Genomic DNA, 18,552 nt, shown 5'->3' with positions numbered 1-18,552 from the left:
ACGAATTGCAAAACCAGAGATTTTGGCTCCCAACTTAATAACTTGATAATAAGATGGCTGCACTCTCATAGAACCTCCCCCTCCAAGCCTGAGTCCTAGTAAAAGAGACTAACTAATGGCACTAGACCGAAACCACATTACTGGCAATAATAAAAGAGGGAGAGCAGGTAGATGGCGCCAAATCTATTAGCTCTGCCGCCAATAAAACTAAATACTATCTCTTAAAATGGTAGTATTTGAGGGAGAAAAGACAGATGGTGCAAAACCCTACCTAAGTGCAGCCGCCATTACTAAAATAAAACACTACCCTATAAGAGCTAGAAAAACAGAATTTATGTTTACCTGATAAATTACTTTCTCCAACGGTGTGTCCGGTCCACGGCGTCATCCTTACTTGTGGGATATTCTCTTCCCCAACAGGAAATGGCAAAGAGCCCAGCAAAGCTGGTCACATGATCCCTCCTAGGCTCCGCCTACCCCAGTCATTCGACCGACGTTAAGGAGGAATATTTGCATAGGAGAAACCATATGGTACCGTGGTGACTGTAGTTAAAGAAAATAAATTATCAGACCTGATTAAAAAAACCAGGGCGGGCCGTGGACCGGACACACCGTTGGAGAAAGTAATTTATCAGGTAAACATAAATTCTGTTTTCTCCAACATAGGTGTGTCCGGTCCACGGCGTCATCCTTACTTGTGGGAACCAATACCAAAGCTTTAGGACACGGATGAAGGGAGGGAGCAAATCAGGTCACCTAAATGGAAGGCACCACGGCTTGCAAAACCTTTCTCCCAAAAATAGCCTCAGAAGAAGCAAAAGTATCAAACTTGTAAAATTTGGTAAAAGTGTGCAGTGAAGACCAAGTCGCTGCCCTACATATCTGATCAACAGAAGCCTCGTTCTTGAAGGCCCATGTGGAAGCCACAGCCCTAGTGGAATGAGCCGTGATTCTTTCGGGAGGCTGCCGTCCGGCAGTTTCGTAAGCCAATCTGATGATGCTTTTAATCCAAAAAGAGAGAGAGGTAGAAGTTGCTTTTTGACCTCTCCTTTTACCGGAATAAACAACAAACAAGGAAGATGTTTGTCTAAAATCCTTTGTAGCATCTAAATAGAATTTTAGAGCGCGAACAACATCCAAATTGTGCAACAAACGTTCCTTCTTTGAAACTGGTTTCGGACACAGAGAAGGTACGATAATCTCCTGGTTAATGTTTTTGTTAGAAACAACTTTTGGAAGAAAACCAGGTTTAGTACGTAAAACCACCTTATCTGCATGGAACACCAGATAAGGAGGAGAACACTGCAGAGCAGATAATTCTGAAACTCTTCTAGCAGAAGAAATTGCAACTAAAAACAAAACTTTCCAAGATAATAACTTAATATCAACGGAATGTAAGGGTTCAAACGGAACCCCCTGAAGAACTGAAAGAACTAAGTTGAGACTCCAAGGAGGAGTCAAAGGTCTGTAAACAGGCTTAATTCTAACCAGAGCCTGAACAAAGGCTTGAACATCTGGCACAGCTGCCAGCTTTTTGTGAAGTAACACAGACAAGGCAGAAATCTGTCCCTTCAGGGAACTAGCAGATAATCCTTTTTCCAATCCTTCTTGAAGGAAGGATAGAATCTTAGGAATCTTAACCTTGTCCCAAGGGAATCCTCTAGATTCACACCAACAGATATATGTTTTCCAAATTTTGTGGTAAATCTTTCTAGTTACAGGCTTTCTGGCCTGAACAAGAGTATCGATAACAGAATCTGAGAACCCTCGCTTCGATAAGATCAAGCGTTCAATCTCCAAGCAGTCAGCTGGAGTGAAACCAGATTCGGATGTTCGAACGGACCCTGAACAAGAAGGTCTCGTCTCAAAGGTAGCTTCCAAGGTGGAGCCGATGACATATTCACCAGATCTGCATACCAAGTCCTGCGTGGCCACGCAGGAGCTATCAAGATCACCGACGCCCTCTCCTGATTGATCCTGGCTACCAGCCTGGGGATGAGAGGAAACGGCGGGAACACATAAGCTAGTTTGAAGGTCCAAGGTGCTACTAGTGCATCCACTAGAGCCGCCTTGGGATCCCTGGATCTGGACCCGTAGCAAGGAACTTTGAAGTTCTGACGAGAGGCCATCAGATCCATGTCTGGAATGCCCCACAGCTGAGTGACTTGGGCAAAGATTTCCGGATGGAGTTCCCACTCCCCCGGATGCAATGTCTGACGACTCAGAAAATCCGCTTCCCAATTTTCCACTCCTGGGATGTGGATAGCAGACAGGTGGCAGGAGTGAGACTCCGCCCATAGAATGATTTTGGTCACTTCTTCCATCGCTAGGGAACTCCTTGTTCCCCCCTGATGGTTGATGTGCGCAACAGTTGTCATGTTGTCTGATTGAAACCGTATGAACTTGGCCCTCGCTAGCTGAGGCCAAGCCTTGAGAGCATTGAATATCGCTCTCAGTTCCAGAATATTTATTGGTAGAAGAGATTCTTCCCGAGACCAAAGACCCTGAGCTTTCAGGGATCCCCAGACCGCGCCCCAGCCCATCAGACTGGCGTCGGTCGTGACGATGACCCACTCCGGTCTGCGGAATGTCATCCCTTGTGACAGGTTGTCCAGGGACAGCCACCAACGGAGTGAGTCTCTGGTCCTCTGATTTACTTGTATCTTCGGAGACAAGTCTGTATAGTCCCCATTCCACTGACTGAGCATGCACAGTTGTAATGGTCTTAGATGAATGCGCGCAAAAGGAACTATGTCCATTGCCGCTACCATCAAACCGATCACTTCCATGCACTGCGCTATGGAAGGAAGAGGAACGGAATGAAGTATCCGACAAGAGTCTAGAAGTTTTGTTTTTCTGGCCTCTGTCAGAAAAATCCTCATTTCTAAGGAGTCTATTATTGTTCCCAAGAAGGGAACCCTTGTTGACGGAGATAGAGAACTCTTTTCCACGTTCACTTTCCATCCGTGAGATCTGAGAAAGGCCAGGACAATGTCCGTGTGAGCCTTTGCTTGAGGAAGGGACGACGCTTGAATCAGAATGTCGTCCAAGTAAGGTACTACAGCAATGCCCCTTGGTCTTAGCACAGCTAGAAGGGACCCTAGTACCTTTGTGAAAATCCTTGGAGCAGTGGCTAATCCGAAAGGAAGCGCCACGAACTGGTAATGCTTGTCCAGGAATGCGAACCTTAGGAACCGATGATGTTCCTTGTGGATAGGAATATGTAGATACGCATCCTTTAAATCCACTGTGGTCATGAATTGACCTTCCTGGATGGAAGGAAGAATAGTTCGAATGGTTTCCATCTTGAACGATGGAACCTTGAGAAACTTGTTTAAGATCTTGAGATCTAAGATTGGTCTGAACGTTCCCTCTTTTTTGGGAACTATGAACAGATTAAACACTAAAAAACTCTAAGCCATCTCCGTGGAGATGTTGCCTGTACAACGGCAAAGAGAATGACTGGGGTAGGCGGAGCCTAGGAGGGATCATGTGACCAGCTTTGCTGGGCTCTTTGCCATTTCCTGTTGGGGAAGAGAATATCCCACAAGTAAGGATGACGCCGTGGACCGGACACACCTATGTTGGAGAAATGTGAGTTTAAATCAACCCTACTGTTCCCATAGCCTGTAAAACTTAAACTTACGTAGTGCACATTGCGATCATCCCAAGCACAGAGCTCATAGGACTGAAATCTATGTACTGGCTGTTGAGGGCCAGAAGACCCAGAGCCAAAAGAGAGAATAAAGCCAGCGTACTGTTGACCCCAAGCCCTGCTGATACCGCTATGCTAAATAAGCCTCTATTAAAACATATAGCCCCTCAGTCCTTAATTAAAGGCACCAGCTGCAGGGGACGTTTAGTGAAAAACCTCAATCCCATAACTCGGGTATTGAAGGCATATAACATCCTTACTTCATGTAAAAATTATAGAAACTTCCAATGTGCTTGAGCCTTCTAAACCTAAGAAGGAAATAAGCATTTACCTTGTAGTTGCAGCCATGAGGTAGGCATATATTCCCAGGTCTGTCAGCCTCATCTGACCGATGACAGGGACCTTGAGGAAGAGAAAAAAACAGAGTAACGAATCCTGGTTTCTATAAAGGGGTAGCATTGTTGTTAGAAGTTTAAGCAAAGACTACCTTGCCGTCTTCTAACTGCTAAAAGCCTCCATTACTCTTACTGAAGAGATTAACATGGACACAGCATAACCCCAAACCTTGCTTGCAGGGAAAAGTACCCATAAAAGGATTATATCTTCAGACACCATTGTCCCACAACCTCCATTGACAGAGGCAAAGAGAATGACTGGGGATTATGGGTAAGGGAGGTTACACTTAACACATTTTCTGGGGTGCTCTTTGCCTCATCCCTCAGGCCAGGAGTTGAATATCCCACTAGTAATTGGAATGACGTTGTGGACTCTCCATGCCATAGGAAATAAATCTTTTTAGACTATCAGGATCCCTTACCTTCTGCCCTTTCTCACTTTATAAACATAATATTGGGGATATTACCCACCTCCCTCTAGTCATGAGTGCTGCCATGTTGAAATCTGCCTTTTTTTGCATTCCAGTGCTGATATCTTTGCACATGTGCAGCAACTCTCCTTCGATACCTGCAGTGTAATGTAGGTTCCAAAATGGTGGCATGCATGATGGGAGGTGAATAAAATGTATATAGTGTATATAGATGTCCTTTTAAGGAATGATCACTGTGTTTGACCATGGCCTGTTCACTGGACTTTGGTATTACCCTCTATCTGTACTTTGCTGATGGGCTGTATTTAAAGGGACAGTCTACCATAGAATTGTTATTGTTTTAAAAGATAGATAATCCCTTTATTACCCATTCCCCAGTTTTGCATAACCAACACAGTTATATTAATGTACTTTTTACCTCTGTGATTACCTTGTATCTAGGAACCTTCTTCCAGCCTTCTGATCACATGACTGTGACTGTTTATTATCTATTGTCTTAAATTTAGCATTGTTTTGTGTTAAATCTTAAATAACCCCCTGTGCCTGAACACAGTGTTCTCTATATGGCCCACGTGTACTTTCTGTCTCTTTGTGTTGAAAAGAAGTTTAAAAAGCATGTGATAAGAGGAAGCCCTCAAAGGCTTAGAAATTAGCATATGAGCCTACCTATGTTTAGTTTAATAAGAGAAAAAAGCAAATTTGATGATAAAAGTAAATTGGAAAGTTGAATAAAATTAAAAGTCCTGGGGGCGTGTCCGTGCTGCGTTCGGGACAGGACGCATTTTCTGTAGGCTCTGGCTGATTCTATGGTAATCCGCCGATTACTACACTATAACAGCAAGATTATACTCCTATTATACAAAGACACCACGGTAGGGCAAGCCGTGGACCTATATTTCAACTCTTGTCTGTTTATATGAATCTGGGGACTCAGATCGGAAACTCGAGGCCTAGGGCGGCGGCTCACTTTTAGGCATACACCTCCCCCCCCGGGAAGAAACGGGGCTACAGTGCTGCTGGTTCAATCTGGCTTACTGCAATTTCTTCATCCCCTCCCGTAAGCAGGCTGCTAAACTATACAAAATCTGCCCGATACTGTTATATACAGGGGACATTTGACCTATTGGATATGGCGGGAGAAGATTGTTTACCGCAACTCGATGATCACTTTAAAAAATGGGAACTCCTCATGCAGAGGTTAATTGACAAAGCTCCGTACGACTATTTGTCTCATTGATTATTGACAAACTCAGCCGAAACATCAGATACACAGATCCTCACTGGCATGGCGCTTCAAAACCAGCAACTCATCATACTGCCTCAGGACGACCCGCCGCTAGTACAAAGGGCCTTCACGGACTGTAACAGAGAAGAATGTGACTATATGCGACCCTACTCTCCCATATCACCACTGTCTCAGTCCGCAGACAGCATAGAATTGTACAGTGGCTGTGATAATCCGTACGAGACATCTCTGCTTGTTGAGTCTTCGATATACCGGCTAGAGGAGAAGAGCACAGCAACCCACAGGGGAAAAGTCGTGATCGGACAAAACATCGTAGCTCTATCTCAGGTTAACCCTGTACTATCACCCCCACAGAAAGCGCCTAAAAAACCACCCTTACAAAAAACGCCGGAGAAGCTAAAGAGACCGACCGGAGGGCCTACTTACCATACACTGGCTCCGTTGAGCGAGTGCAGGCAGCGGAGACGGATATTTGTAACAGGTGAGGCTGCATTTTGCCTACATAGAGCAGGACATTTACCGAGGTCAGGTGAGGGGTAGCCTGAAGATGCCTCTTTCCGGACAGTGCACAGCAGCTGGTGTCTGCTGGGGAAACCAGCATGTTGGCGTTCACCTGAGGATTTCATTAAAGTTCAATAAAAGTTGCTTCTGTTTAGTTCCATATTCCCCATCTACATGTTTAGGAGACCACAGTAATAGTAACAAGACCATCAAAGTATAGATGATGTACCTGTGCTTGTTAATTGAGGTCTTACATCTGCTGTTACATGGTACAAGAGGACAGACTATATCAGTTCAGGTCTGAGCTCACAGTTGAAAATGTTTGACTATGCTGTTATATTTTTCTGGTTCCCAAAGGAGCTGTAACAGACTAATAAGTTTATCACTGGACATTACCTATATTTATGTTTTAAACAGGTTAATTGTACAAACATTTAACAAGGTAATTGTACAGGTTTCATAACATGAGTTGCTTTGTGGTTAGAATGAGCGATGCATTTAGCTACTAACATCTATTATATACATAGATATAACACCCCAATTAGACTCTGCTGATACGTGAGGGCATATAGGGCAGTGTTACTTATCCATAAGGTCAGCACTTGATAGTCTGTACATTAATAGACAAATTAGGTATGCTGTAATATAGGATATATAAATCCCTTTCGTAAAGGTCAGTGGCCGGGACCAACGAAAGACCAAATCTCTCATACCATCATCTAAGCCCATCTATGCCAGCAGGACAGACACATCATCCCATTATAAAATCTTATTTAAAAGGAACTAACCTCTGAACACATATCATTAATGTAGCCCACAGACCTCAGACTCCACACAGTATCCTCATGCCTATCTGTTATTAACTCATATATTCCCTATAAACTACACTTATTCCTTCATAAGCTTTATATCCCACCTATATATGATATATTTGATACGATTTAGCCTTAATGCTTATAAGTCCAAAATTGATTAAAAATATAATTGCCCCATATATCTCACTATATTGTAACTGCTGTATTTTGATTACCTGCTCCCCCTACCCCCAGATCCCCCTTATCTCTTTATATATACCCAATACTATTCATGTGTATCTGTTATGGACCCAAGAGTGGTCCGCATAGTTAGAAAACTGGGATCAACTAAGACATACAACAAATTTAAAAGGTGTATCTAAATGTTTAAGTGAATGGACAAGAGTAAATTTCACACCTTTCTTTTTAGAACGGATTTATGTGATAAAGCACTATATTGTAACAGCTTTTATGAATGATGTTCGCATTTAATCTATACTATGTATGTTAATTTTACCAAAATAAAGCTCTTTTGAAAATAAAAAAAAATAAAAAATTAAAAGTCCTATCTGAATAATGAAAGTTTAATTTATACTAGACTGTCCCTTTAAGGTATAATACCTGGGTCTGCTACTGAATTTCATTAAATCTATATCCCTTGCTGAGAGACTTATTTGGATTGATTCCTGATTTTGACCCCCTGGCATGTTTCTGTGTTCTTCTGCATAACTGTTTAATCACCAAACAGAACAAGGCAAGAGTTCCCTTGACATCGGCTTTGTCTATTGTAATGTGTCACTCTTTCACATCTAGGACCCTGCATAGCTAAATAAACAGCTCTTAAGCTAAAATATAATGGTATACCAAAAACTAACTAAAAAACTTATAACTTACCTCTAGAATAAGGGTGCAGCCAGCTTTAACTTCTCCTAAGCTTAGTGTTAGGTCTGTGTTCCAAACAGTAAACTGACTGTGAAGCCTCCTAGCTAGCGTGTTTAACACAGCATAAATGAAAAATACTTGCAGACAGGTGTTAAATGAATGGTTTATTAAAGAAGAGCAAGAACTTGAAACAGTGTAAATCAACAGCAAAACAACTTTACTTCAGAGCTCACAAGTGATTAACTGTTGTTTTCAAAAGCAATAAAATTTAAGCCATACTCCCCCAAATGAGGTGAACTCCATATATGTCCAAAATATACCTCCCATTAATTAACCACTATGATGTAGAAATGTGAAAAATAAGTTTACAGAGAGAGACAGAGGCTTTACAGCCTTGTTCCCTGGAGAGTTCTACACCGCTATTTGGAACATATACTCAAGCTACAGTTTGCCATTCTAAAATTGTTTAAAGTGAAGGTAAAGTTTTCCTGTTTCTAAGCTTTATTATATTTTGCATATGCTATATAGTACGATCGCTATTTTTTTTAAAACTATTTCAATATATATGATTGCATTATAAAGTATTTTTATCTACTCACGCTTCCATTATTATCTCCTCCCTCCATGAATTTCCTGATTTTTTCAGTCTAATACATACAGAGCGGTCCCACCCGCTCTATACGTAATTCAAAAGCGCGTTCTCGCTTCCAGGGCAATTTGCGCATGCGCACACTTAGCCCTATGTTCTATTTGCGCCTGCGTGAATGCGAAACTGGAGCGAGCCCGGCATGGAATGGAGATGAAGTAAACCAAACGCATGCGCAGAAGGACAAGAACTGTTGTTACGTCAAATGACGGCCGCCTAACGGCCAGACTTACTATTGGATGATGCCCACACGTGACCGGACGGATAAAAAACCCCCCAAAAAAACGGGTTGTTTGTGAAACTAAACGATCTAGAAAGAAATAAGTTGATAACTCTTAATATATAAAATTGAATAAAATCATGAATTAAAGTACTATTTATTTTATTTGTCTTAACGTTTACTATAATCGAATCCTGCTAAGTTTACCTTCACTTTAAGGGACTTCTCAGAACAAACAAGACTTATTAAGACAATCTTTCTAGACCATATAGCTTTAGATCATCAGGCCTTATGTCTCTAATACCATTGTACAGGTTTGCCACAAAAAACAATGCACACAGCTCAGATTAATGTTAAGTTTTTTTTTAAAAAACCAATTGAATGTATTTCATTAGGTGTCATTTAAATTAAAGGGACAGTAAACACCTTGTAATTACAAGACATTTCTGTTGTTTTGCTATAAAATAACATATCAGCAACAAGGGTAGCCACTGTCATAAAGTTACTAAATTTTTTTGCAGTTAACAAAGCCATTTAAGGACATATGTGTAGCAGGGTTAGACTTGACAAGTCAGCAGGGTTCTGAGAATTAAAAATTGCTCAATTTTCTGAGCTAAATTACACGAGAAGGGGGCAAAATAAATAATGAAAATATAGCGCAAAGTTGTTTCTTTACGCATAACTAAACATTTTGTATCAGAATCTCAAGGTGTTTACTGTCCCGTTAAGATTAAAATTTCAGGAAAATCCAGTTTTTTATTATTGAAAGAAAAAAAAATGTTTTATAAGCTTTTGCCCAGGTGTTTTCAAAGACCTTCATGGAACAAAAGATACATGGCTAAAGGGAAAGTAAAATGTGACAGCAAATTGATTCAATATTGTTAATAGAGTTACTAATATGTTTCTAAGCAGATCTGTTAATTTCACTAATAATATCAGACATGGACAATTAGTAAATTCATAAAACTTTTGGCAATTTTCAAATGAGTACTTTTAAGTAGTCAGATACTAATATCTGAACATGCATAAACTACTTTGGGCTAGATTACATGTGGAGCGCTAATTTATTGTGGGCCTGCTAATGGGCAAATTTGCCATTACAAGTGGCTGGTTATTGCTACTGTGAGTGCTTATAAAATTAACCAGAGATCAGATCTCAATCCCAAATGCCCCCAAAATACAGTGTAGGGTATTATATATATATATATATTTTTTAATAAAATAACTGTACTAGGCAGTATTTTGGGGGTAAAGTTGACGGGAGTGGGGTATTGGAAAAAAAAAACGCACTGAAAAGTGCCTTTACATTGCCGTCTATGGGAACTGTGTGTTCCCTTTGCTGTACTAGGTTCTGAGATGGGATGACAATGACGCTCCCACTGGAGCCTATGGAAGTGTGCTCTCATGAATGCAATGCTTCCTAGCAATGCAACGCTAGTTTTCTTTCACATTGCACTTAACTTGTAATACCAGCGCACATTAGCGTGCGTTGGTATTACTCAGTGGAGCGCTATTTAGTGCTCCACTTGTAATCTGGCCCTTTATATCTGAAAAAGCTGATGGAACAGATACAATATGGTACTGCAAATGCAAAAATAAAATTGAAATAAAGAAGTACAAAATCTGTGAAAATCTGAGAAAGTGTTTTCCGGTGGACTGGAATTCCGTTGCTGAATTCTTTCAATAAAAAGTAAAGTGATATACAGCTACTTAAAAACTACAGGATAACTGGGTTTACTAATGTTTGGAATAATCTTGAATTTAAAAACACAACAAAAAGTCATACTAGACACTTATCACCTAAATATTCACATTATTTTAAGGCTTTTTTGAATTAAAAGTTCTGTATTTTATAACTTTTTTTTTGCACTTTGTGTGTTAAAATAACAGATGAACTATCTTAAAAGTCATACTGTAGTTTCCCACCACAACCGAAATGTGTTAAATTTGACAAATTTAACAGAAAGTCAGTTCTGATGAGAATTATTTTTTTTCGTCCTTCATGTATTGATGTTATAATATTGTTTCATGGCAAAGTTCCTCCAAAAAGAGAAATTAAAACTTCTCTAATCAAGTTATTTCTATGACATAGAGGTTGCTACTTCCTCATTGTCCAGAATCTATCATTAGTAAGTGCTGGAAGATTCTCTGAAAATAAAGTTATTTTATTTCCAAAAGCTAATTAATATTTTATCAATATCGTCAATCAGTAGGATTTTAGAATGCCGAAATCGAAGTCCAAATGATCCATGTTCACATAGCAATACTTTTCAGTGTTTTTCACTGGATATAGATGGATAACATCATTTTGCAGACTGAAGTTAGTACAATAATGCAGCATAATTTTTTTCTTTGTATGATGACGTGTTCAGTATGTCGTCAGTCATTTTGCAGAGGCTTGTCTCGTACCATCTCATCATCATACAATAACCGTCACACTTGGTTTTTGAATGTTCAACTGCTTTAGACTTTCATCCATACTTGTAGAAAAATCATTTTTGTCAACACTAAAAAATGATTAAAAGAGGAAGAAGAGTGTTTCAAACTGAGTGGATATATTACTGGTTATCAGCTTTGAAATATAAATTATAGTTAATTTCGATCAGTAGCTCTTGGTGTTGGCTCAAGACTGGTTAGTAACCCTTTGTTTGAACAATGATTCACCATCATATTACATACCTGACCTCTGTTAGACTGGGTGAATGTAGTATGAGCTTCTTGATTTGCCCAGAACATCTATCAGTGAAATAATTTGAACCGATGTTGAGGTGTGTGAGGTTCACGTTCTTAGTCAGATTGAGTAAAATGTCTGCGTATTCATCGCTCAGCTTGTTCTGCTGGAGTCTGCAGGAGACATATACCAATAATAAATTTGTGTTACATGGGGACTTCATTAACTATCATGCCCCTCTACAGCTTGCCAATATCATTCAATTCACCCTTCCATGCCACCTTTTAGTTTCTGCTGTCCATGCTGGTATGCTTATTCTATTTCTTGCACTATCATTTCTCATCCAATACAGCTACCATGTTGGTAAACATCTTTACTATCAGACAGTCAAATTAAAAATGATAAACATTTTATAAGTTGTAACTCTCTGTCTCATCAATTTTGTCAATACATACAAGTTATGATATAACCTAATGTCACACCCCCAGTAACTCCCAATCATTTTCAGTCTCAATACTTTCTTCTATTCTCAACTTTAGAACAATGGTAAGCCTTAGACAAAGTAAAACTGGTGTAACTTACTACCCTTTAATGGGCTAGATTACACTTGGAGCACTACATACCATGACCCTTCAATAAGAATAGTGCATAATCTGATATTACAAGTCAATGGTTAAAGATATTAACCAGAGAATGGTAGCGCGATCAACATTTTCTAGTGCACTCCATACCTTTAAAAGGATAATGCGGGTTGCTCATATTACAAGTGGTGATTTAAAATTAAAAAAAAAAAAGGAAAAATTTAGCAAAACCTGGAGACCTGAAATATATATATATATATATATATATATATATATATATATATATATATATATATATATATATATATATATATAGTAACAAGGGAGAGCACTCTCACTCAGTATATCAACTGCCAGGGTGCTAGTGTAATTAAATATAGCTGAACACAAAACTGGCACTCTCTGGTCTTTCCAAACAAATCTTTTACTGTGAAAGTAGTGACATTTCGGGGACAAAGTATCCCCTTCCTCAGACGATATATATATATATATATATATATATTTATTAACTGTAATATATATGCTTTATGTTTACATAAAAATCAATCCAAAGATTAAGGTAGAGACGTTTGTGACTTAAAGGTATACTAAACCCAATTTTTTTATTTTCTAATTTACACCTATTATCAATCTTTTTCATTCTCTTGGTTTCTTTATTTGAAAAACAGGAATAAAAGCTTAAGAGCTGGCCCATTTTAGGTTCAGCACCTGGGTAGCGCTTGCTGATCGGTGGATAAATGTAGCCACTGCTCTTGTAGAGTGAGCTGTGATACGTTTAGGAGGCGACTTACCCGCCACCAAGTAAGCCTTGTCAATTACCTTTTACGAGTCCCAGAGTAATGGACAAACAAACTAGACGGTTTCCTGAACTCTTTAGTAGCTTGGAGATAGAACTTCAAAGCGCTGACCACGTCCAGATTATGCAACAATCTTTCCTTAGAGTTAGTAGGGTCTGGACACAGAGAAGGAACAACAATTTCTTGATTGCTATTATCCCTAGAAACTACTTTAGGAAGAAAATCATTTTTAGTAAAAAGTACAGTCTTGTCCTTGTGAAAAAAATTAAAAATGGAAGATTACAAGATAGTGCTGACAATTTAGAAACTCTTCTTGTTGAAGAGATTGCTAACAAGAAAAGTACTTTCCAAGACAACATCTTGATGTCAATGGAATGCATTGGTTCAAAGGGAGGACCTTGTAGTACAGAGAGAACTAGGTTTAAATTCCAGGGTGGAGTAAAAGGTTTTACAACTGGCCTAATTCTAACGCCTGGACAAAGGTCTGAACATCAGGAATTTTAGCCATCTTCCTATGAAAAAGAACAGAACTCTGACCATTCAGAGAACAAGTTGATAAAAACTTGTCAAGGCCATTCTGTAAGAACCAAAGAATTCTAGGGATTCGAAAGGAACACCAAGAGAACCCTTTGAAAGAGCACCACACAAAATATGCTTTCCAAATTTTGTGGTAAAAAGAGGACCTTGTTGTAACAGGTCTTGTCTCAGAGGAAGAAGCCATGGAGGAGATGAGGACATCTGCACTAGATCCGCATACCATGTCCTGAGGGGCCAGGCTGGAGCAATTAATATTACTAATGCTGACTCTTGTTTGATCCGAGCAATGACTCTTGGAAGAAGAACAAACGGGGGAAACAGATATGATTGACGAAATTCCCATGGACAAACCAAGGGGTCTATCAAGTGAGTCCTTAGATGTCTTGATTTAGCACAATATCTTGGAAGTTTGTGAATAAAGTGAGAAGCCATCAGATCTATGTCCGGTAGGCTCCATCTGATTACTAATTGATTTAATATGTCATGATGGAGAGACCGTTCTCCAGGATGAACCAATTGAAGGCTGAGGTAATCCACCTCACAGTTGTGAACACCTGGGACATGAATTGCTGATAGGGAGCACTGATTCCTCTCCTCCCAGGACAGAATAGGAGGCACTTCCTGCATGGCCAGTGGTCTGCGAGTACCTCCTTGATGATTTATGTAGGCAACAAACGTGATGTTGTCTGACTAGAAGCAGATAAACTTTTCCTATTTCAATAAGGGCCAGGTCTGAAGAGCCTGATAAATCGCTCGAAGTTCCAGAATATTTATTGGTAACCTTGACTCTGAAGAAGACCAAACTCCTTGTGCTCTTTGAGAATTCCAGAAGACCCAGAAAGAAAGACCTTGTGTCCACCAAGACAGAGCTTGTCTGACAGAAGACCAGAGCGATTTGTTGCTCCAACTGCAGATAATTTTTTGACCAATGACTGAGCATGGCTAGTTGAAGGGGACGTAAGTGAAGGCGGGCAAAAGGAACTGCGTCTGAAACAACTACAAAAAGACCCACCACCTGCATGCACTGAGCTACAGATGGAAATTGAGTACTCTGTAGGGAGAGACATGCTCTCTGAAGCTTTATCTTGCATGGTTCGGTCAGGAACACACGCATAAGGACTAAATCTATTATCACTCCGAGAAATAGCAGGAACAATGAGCTTTCGGGAACATTGAATTTCCTACCATGCTCTTGAAGAAATAACAGAAACTTGCGGGTATGAGTGACCGGGAAAGGAGCTTGCACTGCTAGGTCATCCAGATACAGTGTAATGAAAATACACTGAGCTCTGATCACTGCTAACAGAGCACCCAGCATCTTTGTAAAGATGTGTGGAGCTGTAGCCAGACCAAACGAAAGAGTGACAAACTGGCAGTGTAAACTACTACCCTATAATCATATGCCCACATATAAAACAGCAACTTCTTGGGAGTCCAGTGCGCGTGAAGCCAGGGACTCTGCCAAATCCCCCAATCACATAAACAAAACAGTTGTCCACAGCACTGTATATTCTTATTAGGCTTTATTGTAATAATACAGACATGGAAAAAGCGACGTTTCGAGTCTAACAACTCTTATTCATGCCCTATAATGGGATAGATTACACTTGGAGCCCTATATACCACAACCCTCCACTAAGAATAGTGCATAATCTGATATTAAGTCAATGGTTAAAAATATTAACCAGAGAATGGTTGCGTGGTCAACATTTTCTAGTGCGCTCCATACTTTCAAAAGGATAATGCGGGTTGCTCTAACATAACGCATATTACAAGTGATGATTTATGTGTATAGCACAAGTGCAACACATAATAGTGCTGACAAATGTAGCGAAACCTGGAGATATGAAATATATTATCTACATAATTAACTGTAATGTATATGTTTTATGTTTGCAAAAAAAAAAAAAATCAATCCATATGTGCAAACCTCAGGAACTGATAGTGATCCTTGTGCATTGGAATGTGTAGATACGCATCCTTGAGGTCTACAGTAGTCATAAACTGACTCAGTTGGATTAAGGTCAAGATTGTGCAAATAGCTTCCATCTTGAAAGTGGGAACCCTGAAAAAAAATGTTTAACGTCTTTTGGTCTAGGACAGGTCAGTAAGTCCATTCCTTCTTTGGAACAATGAACAGATTGAAGTAAAACCCTTGACCCTGTTGAGACATGGGGGTCAATTTATCAAGCTCCGTACGGAGCTTGATGCCTCGTGTTTCTGGCGAGCCTGAAGGTTATGAAGCGGCGGTCCGCTCCATAACCTGTCCCCCTGCTCTGAGGTTGATTGACACACCCTGCTAATGGCCGCAAATCTGCAGGGGGCAGCATTGCACCAGCAGTTCACAAGAACTGCTGGTGCAATGATAAATGCAGACAGCATATGCTGTCTGCATTTATCGATGTGCAGCGGATATGATACGATACATTATTTTAAGTCCACTCGGAAATTAATAAATTGACCCCACAGTGTAGAATGGCCGCTGCCTTTGACTGACGTTTGGAAACATGAGAAGGAATCGTCCTTGTAGAGGTCTGGCCCGAAAGCCTATCCTGTAACCCTGCAAAAACATAAATTATGCTTACCTGGTAATTTCATTTCCATCGTGGGGAGGAGAGTCCACTGCTTCATTCATCACTTGTGGGAAATAAGAACCTGGCCACCAGGAGGAGGCAAAGATACCCCAGCCAAAGGCTTAAATACCTCCCCCACTTCCCTCATCCCCCAGTTATTCTGCCAAGGAAACAAGGAACAGTGGGAGAAATATCAGGGTATAAATGGTGCCAGAAGAACAAAAATTTTTTTTGGGTCCGCCCCCCCGGAGAACGGGCGGGTGCAGTGGACTCTCCTCCCCACGATGGAAATTAAATTATAAGGTAAGCATAATTTATGTTTTCCATCTAAAGGGGAGGAGAGTCCACTGCTTCATTCATCACTTGTGGGAACAAATACCCAAGCTCTAGAGGACACTGAATGAAGTAAATGGGAGGGTAAAGGAGGCAGACCCTATACTGAGGGCAAAAGCTGCTTCCGCTGAAGCAAAAACGTCAAATTTATAAAAGTTTTGCAAAAGTATGTAAGGATGACCAGGTTGCCGCCTTACAAATCTACTCCATAGAAGCCTCATTCTTAAAGGCCCAAGTAGAGGCCACAGCTCTAGTCGAGTGAGCCGGAATCCTCTGAGGAGACTTGTGTCCCGCTGTCTCATAAGCCAGATGGATCATACTCCTCAACCAAAAGGATATGGAAGTTGCAGAGGCCCTCTGCCCCCTGTGCCTTCCAGAATACACAACGAATAAGGACAACGTCTGTTTGAACTCCTTCGCGGCTTAAAAATAAAACTTCAAGGCCCGAACCACATCCAGATTATGAAGTAACTTCTCCCTTGAAGAGGATGGGTTAGGACACAAGGAAGGAACCACTATTTCCTGGTTAAAGTTACGACTTGACACCACCTTGGGAAGAAATCCCAAACCGGTTCGCAGAACGGCTTTGTCAGCATGAAAAACCAAGTAGGGAGGCTCAAATTGTAAGGCCGTCAACTCAGTGACTCTGCATGCCGAAGCAATAGCCAATAAAAACAGAATTTATGTTTACCTGATAAATTACTTTCTCCAACGGTGTGTCCGGTCCACGGCGTCATCCTTACTTGTGGGATATTCTCTTCCCCAACAGGAAATGGCAAAGAGCCCAGCAAAGCTGGTCACATGATCCCTCCTAGGCTCCGCCTACCCCAGTCATTCGACCGACGTAAAGGAGGAATATTTGCATAGGAGAAACCATATGATACCGTGGTGACTGTAGTTAAAGAAAATAAATTATCAGACCTGATTAAAAAACCAGGGCGGGCCGTGGACCGGACACACCGTTGGAGAAAGTAATTTATCAGGTAAACATAAATTCTGTTTTCTCCAACATAGGTGTGTCCGGTCCACGGCGTCATCCTTACTTGTGGGAACCAATACCAAAGCTTTAGGACACGGATGAAGGGAGGGAGCAAATCAGGTCACCTAAATGGAAGGCACCACGGTTTGCAAAACCTTTCTCCCAAAAATAGCCTCAGAAGAAGCAAAAGTATCAAACTTGTAAAATTTGGTAAAAGTGTGCAGTGAAGACCAAGTCGCTGCCCTACATATCTGATCAACAGAAGCCTCGTTCTTGAAGGCCCATGTGGAAGCCACAGCCCTAGTGGAATGAGCTGTGATTCTTTCAGGAGGCTGCCGTCCGGCAGTCTCATAAGCCAATCTGATGATGCTTTTAATCCAAAAAGAGAGAGAGGTAGAAGTTGCTTTTTGACCTCTCCTTTTACCAGAATAAACAACAAACAAGGAAGATGTTTGTCTAAAATCCTTTGTAGCATCTAAATAGAATTTTAGAGCGCGAACAACATCCAAATTGTGCAACAAACGTTCCTTCTTTGAAACTGGATTCGGACACAAAGAAGGCACGACTATCTCCTGGTTAATGTTTTTGTTAGAAACAACTTTCGGAAGAAAACCAGGTTTAGTACGTAAAACCACCTTATCTGCATGGAAAACCAGATAAGGAGGAGAACACTGCAGAGCAGATAATTCTGAAACTCTTCTAGCAGAAGAAATTGCAACCAAAAACAAAACTTTCCAAGATAATAACTTAATATCAACGGAATGCAAGGGTTCAAACGGAACCCCCTGAAGAACTGAAAGAACTAAGTTGAGACTCCAAGGAGGAGTCAAAGGTTTGTAAACAGGCTTGATTCTAACCAGAGCCTGAACAAAGGCTTGAACATCTGGCACAGCTGCCAGCTTTTTGTGAAGTAACACAGACAAGGCAGAAATCTGTCCCTTCAAGGAACTTGCCGATAATCCTTTCTCCAATCCTTCTTGAAGAAAGGATAGAATCTTAGGAATCTTTACCTTGTTCCAAGGGAATCCTTTAGATTCACACCAACAGATATATTTTTTCCATATTTTGTGGTAAATTTTTCTAGTTACAGGCTTTCTGGCCTGAACAAGAGTATCAATAACAGAATCTGAGAACCCTCGTTTTTATAAGATCAAGCGTTCAATCTCCAAGCAGTCAGCTGGAGTGAGACCAGATTCGGATGTTCGAACGGACCAGATCTGCATACCAAGTCCTGCGTGGCCACGCAGGAGCTATCAAGATCACCGACGCCCTCTCCTGATTGATCCTGGCTACCAGCCTGGGGATGAGAGG

The 18,552-nt window shown here is 40.6% G+C and overlaps 1 protein-coding gene across 1 annotated transcript in view; it reads right to left on the bottom strand.

Annotated features, from left to right (window-relative positions):
- Positions 1-8,055: 8,055 nt before the first annotated feature.
- LOC128651783 (NACHT, LRR and PYD domains-containing protein 3) overlaps positions 8,056-18,552 on the bottom strand; it is a 607,406-nt gene continuing 596,909 nt past the window's right edge. Inside the window, exons 9-10 of the mRNA XM_053704772.1 lie at positions 11,450-11,614; positions 8,056-11,277 (exon numbers count right to left, since the gene is read on the bottom strand). Coding sequence (XP_053560747.1) covers positions 11,190-11,277; positions 11,450-11,614 — 253 coding nt within the window. The 3' untranslated portion in view covers positions 8,056-11,189. The remainder of the gene's footprint in view (positions 11,278-11,449; positions 11,615-18,552) is intronic.

Source organism: Bombina bombina, chromosome 1 (genome assembly GCF_027579735.1).
Source record: "Bombina bombina isolate aBomBom1 chromosome 1, aBomBom1.pri, whole genome shotgun sequence".
In the NCBI taxonomy this organism is placed as follows: domain Eukaryota; kingdom Metazoa; phylum Chordata; class Amphibia; order Anura; family Bombinatoridae; genus Bombina; species Bombina bombina.
Note: the sequence above shows the minus strand (reverse complement) of the source record. Positions and strands in the feature narration are given on the sequence as shown.